General features: G+C 43.0%; 1 protein-coding gene across 1 annotated transcript; it reads right to left on the bottom strand.

The window, feature by feature from the left end:
• Positions 1 to 206: 206 nt before the first annotated feature.
• LOC132480652 (zinc finger protein interacting with ribonucleoprotein K-like) lies at positions 207 to 8,081 on the bottom strand. Its single transcript, XM_060085034.1, has 5 exons — positions 8,049 to 8,081; positions 6,902 to 7,028; positions 1,338 to 1,776; positions 1,056 to 1,196; positions 207 to 639 (listed from the first exon to the last, which is right to left on the bottom strand). Exons 1-5 carry the CDS (start codon positions 8,079 to 8,081, stop codon positions 207 to 209), a joined length of 1,173 nt encoding a protein of 390 aa, XP_059941017.1.
• Between the last annotated feature and the right edge of the window lie 278 nt (positions 8,082 to 8,359).

Genomic DNA, 8,359 nt, shown 5'->3' with positions numbered 1-8,359 from the left:
TGGAACGTAGCTCCTGTAAGCTTTACAGGTCCCTGGAACTCATTGGGAATTTCGCCCCTCTGGATGTTTGCAAGTATGAGGTTCAATTTCAGGCACACGGCTCCCTCACAGAAGGTGTCTAGTGCTATTATAATGAATGAGGAGACAGCAATTCCTTGAGGTCTAAGGCCTTTCTCAAAGTGTGGACTTCCTGGTACTAAACAATGTTAGCTGTTTGGAGTAAAGGATTTCCCATACTTCCTGCGTTCATGGGGCCTCTCCCTGGTGTGAAATTTTCGGTGGAGATTGAGGCTGGAGCGCTGGCTAAAGGATTTCCCACATTCGCCACATTCATAAGGCCGTTGTCCAGTGTGAACTACCTGGTGTTGAATAAGGACAGACTTTTGCCTGAAGGATTTCCCACACTGCCCACACTCATAAGGCCTTGCCCCAGTGTGAATACTGCAGTGCTGAATAAGGCTGGTGCTTCTACTAAAGGATTTCCCACACTCGCCACATTTATAAGGCCTTTCTCCAGTGTGAATTCTCTGGTGTTTAGTGAAGATGGCTCTTCTGCTAAAGGACTTCCCACACTGGCCACACTCAAAGGGCCTTGTTCTACTATGAATTCGCTGGTGTTCAACGAGGCTGTAGCTTTGTCTGAAAGACTTCCCACATTCAGCACACTCATAAGGCCTTTCTCCAGTGTGACTTCTGTTGTGCCGATCGAGTTTGGATTTGGATCCAAAGGCTTTCCCACATGCCCCACACTCATAAGGCCTTTCACTAGTGTGAACTCTCTGGTGTCTAATGAGAGTGGCTCTTTGGTTAAAGGATTTCCCACACTGCACACACACAGAAGGCCTTGCTGTGGTGTGAATTCTCCGGTGTTGAACAAGGGTGAAGCTTTGTCTAAAGAATTTCCCACATTCGCTGCACTCATAAGGCTTTGCTCCAGTGTGGGTTCTCTGGTGCCGAACAAGATTGGATTTGCACCCAAAGGCTTTTCTGCAGTCCTCACACTCATAGGCCTTTCTCCACTGTGAATTCTTTAGTGTTCAATAAGATTGGAGCACTGACTAAAGGATTTTCCACACTCGCCACATTTATAAGGCCTTTCTCCAGTGTGAACTCTCTGGTGTATAATGAGGGTGGCTCTTTGCCTAAAAGATTTTCCACATTCACTGCACTCGTAAGGCCTTTCTCCAGTGTGGACTCTCTGGAGCTGAACAAGTGAGTACTTACAGCACAAGGCTTTCCCATATTTCCTAGACTCATAAACCCTTTTCCTAGTAGAGACTCTTGGGTGGTAAATAAGACTCTGTTTGTAGCTGGAAGCTTTCCCACATTCACGCAACTTGTAATGACTTTTCCTACCATGAAAGGCCTCCCCACACTTGGTGATTTTGTTGGGTTTCTCACCAGTGGGAGTGATCTGGTGCTGGAGAAGACCCAAAGTGGCTGGGAAGTCCTTTCCAACCTTCCTACAAGTGAAGGGATGCCCTGACACATGGAATATGCAACTCTTTACAAATGATGCCCTATCCATGTCACTTTTCTTTGCACTGAAATGCTTCTGAAGCTGTCGTAGGTTTGCACATGCCCCAGTCAAGTATGGTTTCTGCCCAGGTAGGTAAGCCAAGTGCAAAATGTCTTGCAGGATTGGGACACATTTCTCACAGGGGTGAGCCTTCTGGCTGATTGGACCTACCTTTGGAGTCCTGACCTGTGACAAAGCTTCTAGGGAAACATTTTGCTCAGAAGGTGTCTCTTTCTTCTCTGTTCCATGCAAACAAACTGAAAGAAGAGAAATATTTGTGAATCATGCTGATTATGGTGGGAGAGTATTAGTCATGTATTTTTTTAAACTTTCTGTATAATATGATGTTTTGACATCTTAAAAAATCTTCACGGGCTTCCCTGCTGGCACAGTGGTTGAGAGTCTGCCTGCCGATACAGGGGACACGGATTCATGCCCTGGTCTGGGAAGATCCCACATGCCGCAGAGCGGCTGGGCCCGTGAGCCATGGCCGCGGAGCCTGCGCGTCTGGAGCCTGTGCTCCGCAACGGGAGAGGCCACAACAGTGAGAGGCCCGCATACCACCAAACAAACAAACAAACAAACAAACAAAAACCCTTCACGGCCAGGGAAACAGTGGACTTGAACACTATAAACCAAATGGTTCTAACAGACATATATAGAACATTTCATCGAATACAGAATACACACTACTCAAGACTGCAGGGAAAATTCTCCAGGATAGATCATATGGTAGGCTACAAAACAAGTCTTAACCAGTTTAAGAAAACTGAAATCATATCAAATATCTTTTCTGACCAAAATAAGATAAACATAGAAAATAATGACAGGAGGAGAATTGGAAGATTCACAAATATGTGGAAATTAAATAACACACTCTTGAACAACCAACGAGTCAAAGATGAAATCAAAAGGGAAATCAGGGCTTCCCTGGTGGCTCAGTGGTTGAGAGTCCACCTGCCGATGCAGGGGACACAGGTTCGTGCCCCGGTCCGGGAAGATCCCACATGCTGCGGAGCGGCTGGGCCCGTGAGCCATGGCCGCTGGGCCTGTGCGTCCGGAGCCTGTGCTCCGCAAGGGGAGAGGCCACAACAGTGAGAGGCCCGCGTAACGTTAAAAAAAAAAAAAAAAAAAAATATATATATATATATATATATATATATATATATATATATATACACAAATGAAAATGGAAACACAAAATACCAAAACTTATGGGACCCAGCAAAAGCAGTTCTAAAAGGTGAAGGTTATAGCAGATACATATCTACACTAAGAAAAAAAGAAAGATCGTAAAGACACTATCTTCACACTTCAAAGACTAGAAAAAGAACAAACTAAGCACAATGTTAGCAGAAGGAGGGAAACAGTAAAGATAAAAGTGGAAATAAAATAGAGACTAGAAAAACAATAGAAAAGATCAAAACTAAGATAAAATTGACAAACCTCTTAGACTAAGAAAAACAAAGAGAGGACTCAAATAAATAAAATTATAAATGAAAGAGGAAACAGTACAATTGATACCACAGAAATACAAGGATCATAAGACACTACTATGAATAATTATATACCAACAAATTGGATAACCTAGAAGAAATGGATACATTCCTAGAAATATACAACCTACCAAGATTTAATTTTGAAGAAATAGAAAATCAGAGAAGACCAATAATGAGTAAGGATATTGGATCAGTAATAATAAACCTCCCCCAAAAGAAAATCCCAGGGTTTGATCATTTCACTGGTAAATTCTATGAAACATTTAATACCAATCCTCAAAAAAACTGAAGAGGAGGGAACACATCAAAACTCATTTTACAAAGCCAGTATCACCCTTACAGCAAAGTCAGATAAGAACACTACAACACAAGAAAATCAAAGGCCAATATCCCTGATGAACATAGATGCAAAAATCCTCAACAAAATACAGTAAACCAAATTCAACAGCACATTAAAAGTATCATACAGAGCTTTCCTGGTGGCGCAGTGGTTAAGAATCTGCCTGCCAATGCAAGGGACACGGATTCGAGCCCTGGCCCGGGAAGATCCCACATGCCGCAAAGCAACTAAGCCCGTGTGCCACAACTACTGAGCCTGGGCTCTAGAGACCGCAAGCCACAACTACTGAGCCCATGTGCCACAACTACTGAAGCCTACACGCCTAGAGCCCATGCTCCGCAACAAGAGAAGCCACGACAATGAGAAGCCCGTGCACCGCAACAAAGACCTAACACAGCCAAAAATAAATAAATAAATAAATAAAATTTTTTTAAAAAGTATTATACAACATGTTCAACTGGGATTTACCTTTGGGATGCAAAGACATTTCAGCAAACACAATAAATGTGATATACCACATTAATAGAAAGAAGGATAAAAATCAGATAGTCATCTCAATAGATATAGAAAAAGCATATCTCAAAATTTAACATCCTATCATAATAAAAACTCTCAACAAACTTGATACAGAAAGTTTTTATTATATACAACATAATGCTGGGGTTCCTATTGACAACTACAAAGGCCATATATGACAAGCCCACAGCCAAGATCATATTCAATGGTGAAAAGCTGAAAGCTTTTTTGCAAAGATCAGGAACATAACAAAGATGACCACTCTCACCACCTCTATTCAACATAGTACTAGAAGTCCTAAGCAGAGTAACTGGGCAAGAAAAAGAAATAAGAGGCATCCAAACCAGAAAGGAAGAAATTTTTTTGTGTACAGCAAAAAAAAAAAAAAAAAAAAAAAAGAAACTAAGAACCAATTCCTTTTATGATGATAAAAAAACAAAACAAAAAACACCCTTAGGAAAAGATTTAAACATGGAGGTGAAAAGATCTTTACACTGAAAACTATAAAACATTGATGAAAAATGTTAAAGACACAAATAAATGGCAAGAGGTCCTCTGTTCATGGATTGGAAAAATTAATATTCTTAAATATACTACCCAAAGCTATCTACAGACTCAATGCAACCTTTTTCAAAATTCCAATGGCATTTTTCACCAAAGTAGAAAAAAAAAATCCTAAAATTCACATGGAACCACCAAAGACCCTGAATAGCCAAGACATTCTTAAGCAAGAAGAACAAAGCTAGAGGCATCACACTTTTTTTTGTTTGTTTGTTTTGTTTTGTTTTTTGCAGTACGTGGGCCTCTCACTGCTGTGGCCTCTCCCATTGTGGAGTACAGGCTCCGGACGCGCAGGCTCAGCGGCCATGGCTCACGGGCTCAGCCGCTCCACGGCATGTGGGATCTTCCCAGACCAGGGCACGAACCCGTGTCCCCTGCATTGGCAGACGGGCTCTCAAACACTGCGCCACCAGGGACGCCCCATCACACTTCTTGATTTCAAATTATATATATTACAAAGCTACAGTAATCAAAATAGTATAGTACTGGCATAAAAACAGACACATAGACCAACGGAACAGAATAGAGAGCACAGAAATAACCCTCTGCATATATGGTCAACTACTGTTTGCGGAGGGGGCCAAGAATACAAACTAGAAAAGAGTAGCCTGTTTGATAAATGGTGCTGGGAAAACTGGATATCTACATGCAAAAGAATGAAATTGGACGCTTACCTTACACCATACACAAAAACAACTCAAAATGGATTAAAAACTTAATAAACTCAATTTATTGAGTTTGATATTGAGTAAACTCAATATCAAAAAACAAACAAACAAACAACCCAATTAAAAAATGAGCAGAGGATGTGAATGGACTTTTTTCCAAAGAAGACATACAGATGGCCAACAGGCACATGAAACAATGTTCAACATCACTACCCATCAAGGAAATGCAAATCAAACCACATTAGGTATCACCTCACACCTCTCAGAATGGCTGTTAACAAGACAACAAATAACATGTGCTGGTGAGGATGTGGAGAAAAGGGAACACTTGTGCACTATTGGTGGGAATGTAAATTGTTGCAGCCACTATGGAAAGCAATATGGGGACTCCTCAAAAAATTAAAAATAGAACTACCATACAATCCAGCAATTCCGCTTCTGGGTACTTCTCTGAACAAAACAAAAACAGTAATTTGAAAAGATATATGCACCCCTCTGTTCATTGCAGCATTATTTACAATAGTTAAGATGTGGAAGCAACCTAAGTGTTCTTACCGCACACTCACACACACACACACACACACACACACAAATTAATAATGATGATAATAATAATAAAGGGGTGAGAGGCAGTGGATATGTTTATGGTCTTGATGGTGGTGATGGTTTCAAGGATGTATACTTATTCCCAAACTTATTGAGTTGTATCCAGGAAATGTGTACACCTTTTTAAATATCAATCATTCCTCAGTACAATGGTTTAAATATAAATAAATAAATAACTTTTAACATTTACTAAAAGGGACCAATGGTCAAACTTCGAAAATGTAATTATTAGTGGGGCTCAAATTATATAAGAGGATTCCATTACTTTTTTGGCCACACAGCATGCAGGATCTTAATTCCCCAACAGGGATCAAACCCACACCCCCCGCAGTGGAAGGACAGAGTCTTAACCACAGGACCATCAGGGAAGTCCTGGGATTACACTATTTTTACACACCATAACTGTATACTCTTAGGAATGTAACTAAATACAAAACAGACAAAAATAGGTATGTCTCACTTGAACTGTAGCTTTTCTTAAATTTTCCAATGTCATAGCACCCATTACCCAAAACTATCCCATATTGGGCACAGCTGCTCTAACATGCTGAATAATAAATTTAAATTAACATAAGTCTTTGACACAAATTGGCTTAATAAAATGGTACCTCACAGGCCACCCAGTTAAAATAGTTAATATAGCCCAGTGTATGTTAAAACAGGGCCTTCAAGGATTAAAACTTATTATAGAAAATCTAATAAATGAAGGGGTGATTATCCTCACTGCTTTTCCATTCTAAAGCCCAATTATGTCTGTCCTTAAATCTGGAAAAATTAAAGCTGCCTCATGGTGGATTACTATAATATTGTGGTCCCATCCATCAGGACCCCATACCTAACATCAGTAAAAATTATAGATCATATATATGTATTGTTAAATACTAATTATATATATCCTTAAAATTACCGACTCAATCAGAACTTGGGACACCAGGTATCATGGATCTGGACACTCATTCTGCCAGGGTGAGGGCAAACAAGGTGAGATGCTTTGTTTTAGGCTGACTGCAAGACTCCTAAATCCCAGATCCTTCCCTGCAGGCTTGGTGCAACAGGATTTAGAACTACTTGGGGCGGGCAGTGCACACAGCTCAGCACTGGTATCCACAACACATATGCCAAGAAAGTGGGGAAGTTAGCCGAAGGGACAGAAGATAAGATAGAGACCAGGACCCTTGGGTGAGGGCCTTACCCATTGAGGCTGTAAGTAAAAAGTTCTCCAGCATCACCTTGTGGTACAGGCATCTCTGAGCCTCATCAAGGAGCCCCCACTCCTCCTGCGAGAAGTAAATGGCCACGTCCTCAAAGGTCACACAGCCCTGCCAGGATGAGGACAGATCATTCCACGATCAACTTTTCTCCTAGGACCCCAAGTTCCTTCACCCAGACATCCATCCCCTGCTCATCCTCCTTCCAGTGTCCCCATCTTAGAGGAAATATCAGGCCCTGGGGCCTCAGATACCTGCTCTCTTCTCATGGTATCAAGATCACTGCGTCTGCCCACCCCAACAACAAGCATATGGGAAGGGAGACGTCATCTGAACTCTGAGCCTGGCATTAGAGCATATGCCCTCTTGTCAGGTAATTCCCCTGGAGTCCCAAATTGTGCCTCCCAGAGACAACCAAATGTGGGCTTGGGGTTTCTTCAGGGTCTCCAGGTGTATGGACTGGAAAAATCCCAGGACACAATGGGTGGGTCAGGACCATTGAAGGCCTGGAATATCCTCCACTCACCTTTGTACAGTCTATAAGCACTTCTGTAGTCATGGGGGTCTGTAGGAAGAGGGAGGCCATTAGAGGGATGGAACCATGGCAGGCTCAGTAGGCTCAGGCCTCCCTGTACCCCTGTCCAGCCCTGGAGCAAGGTGACCTGGGATGACTGCATTATCTCTGAGCCTCAGTCCTCAGTGCTCTTACAACTGTATGATCTTGGATAAAAACTCAACCGCCCTGGGCCTCAGTGTTTTCATCCCCTTTCCAGTCTGTTCTTACTCTGAGCAACTTCTGGAAAATTTGAAAAGCCTAATCACACCATGTGCCTCTTCTATTCACAACCCTCCATAGCGTCCTGAGATTAAAACTCCTCACCTTGCCATTACAAGTGGGAATGATTCTGGCTCAATCGCCCGTCCACGACTTTACATAAACCGGTCCCTCTGCCTGTAACACTCTCCCAACATCTCATCACAGTTTTTTAGATATGGGAGCTCCACCCATGAGATCCTCACTCTTCTGGACACAGGAATCTATACTGCATAGACATGAGCAGGCGCCCCGCACTTGGGGCTTTAGTGTCTGGTGGGGTGAGGGCGGTCAGGGCCCGTAGGACGAGCGTTTACCTGAGGCGGGTCCCTCGGCGCGGCCGCCGCCATCGGAGTCTGGGAGGAGCGGGGTCTTAGGTGGTGGGCGACAGAGACGGAACTCGTGTACAATCGTCATCTACCGCCGCGGCTCTGCAGACTCGCCGCTGAGCAGTGGGAACAACCTCTCCTCTAAATCCTCCTCTCTCTGGTCAACCCGATCCTGACTCCGCTCTCCTAAAGGACTCGTATCACGGTTGGACACTGGAGCAGCGATAGTGACTGCCACAACAGCGGCGCCGGAAGTCCCACCCACATCCTCTGGTCCGAACGAGAAAACGCACTGCTTT

This window comes from Mesoplodon densirostris, chromosome 19 (genome assembly GCF_025265405.1).
Source record: "Mesoplodon densirostris isolate mMesDen1 chromosome 19, mMesDen1 primary haplotype, whole genome shotgun sequence".
NCBI lineage: Eukaryota > Metazoa > Chordata > Mammalia > Artiodactyla > Ziphiidae > Mesoplodon > Mesoplodon densirostris.
This window is presented reverse-complemented; position numbering and strand designations above follow the sequence as displayed.

Excerpts from the sequence above, each read along its gene's own strand:
- LOC132480652 (XM_060085034.1), bottom strand. The coding sequence starts at position 8,081 with ATGGCGGCGGCCGCGCCGAGGGACCCGCCTCAG. Across the intron at positions 1,197-1,337 it reads GGTAGGAAAAGTCATTACAA|AGTCCACACTGGAGAAAGGC; the intron begins GTTGCGTGAATG and ends TCAGCTCCAGAG. Across the intron at positions 640-1,055 it reads TGTGGAAAATCCTTTAGTCA|ACAAAGCTACAGCCTCGTTG; the intron begins GTGCTCCAATCT and ends GAAGTCTTTCAG.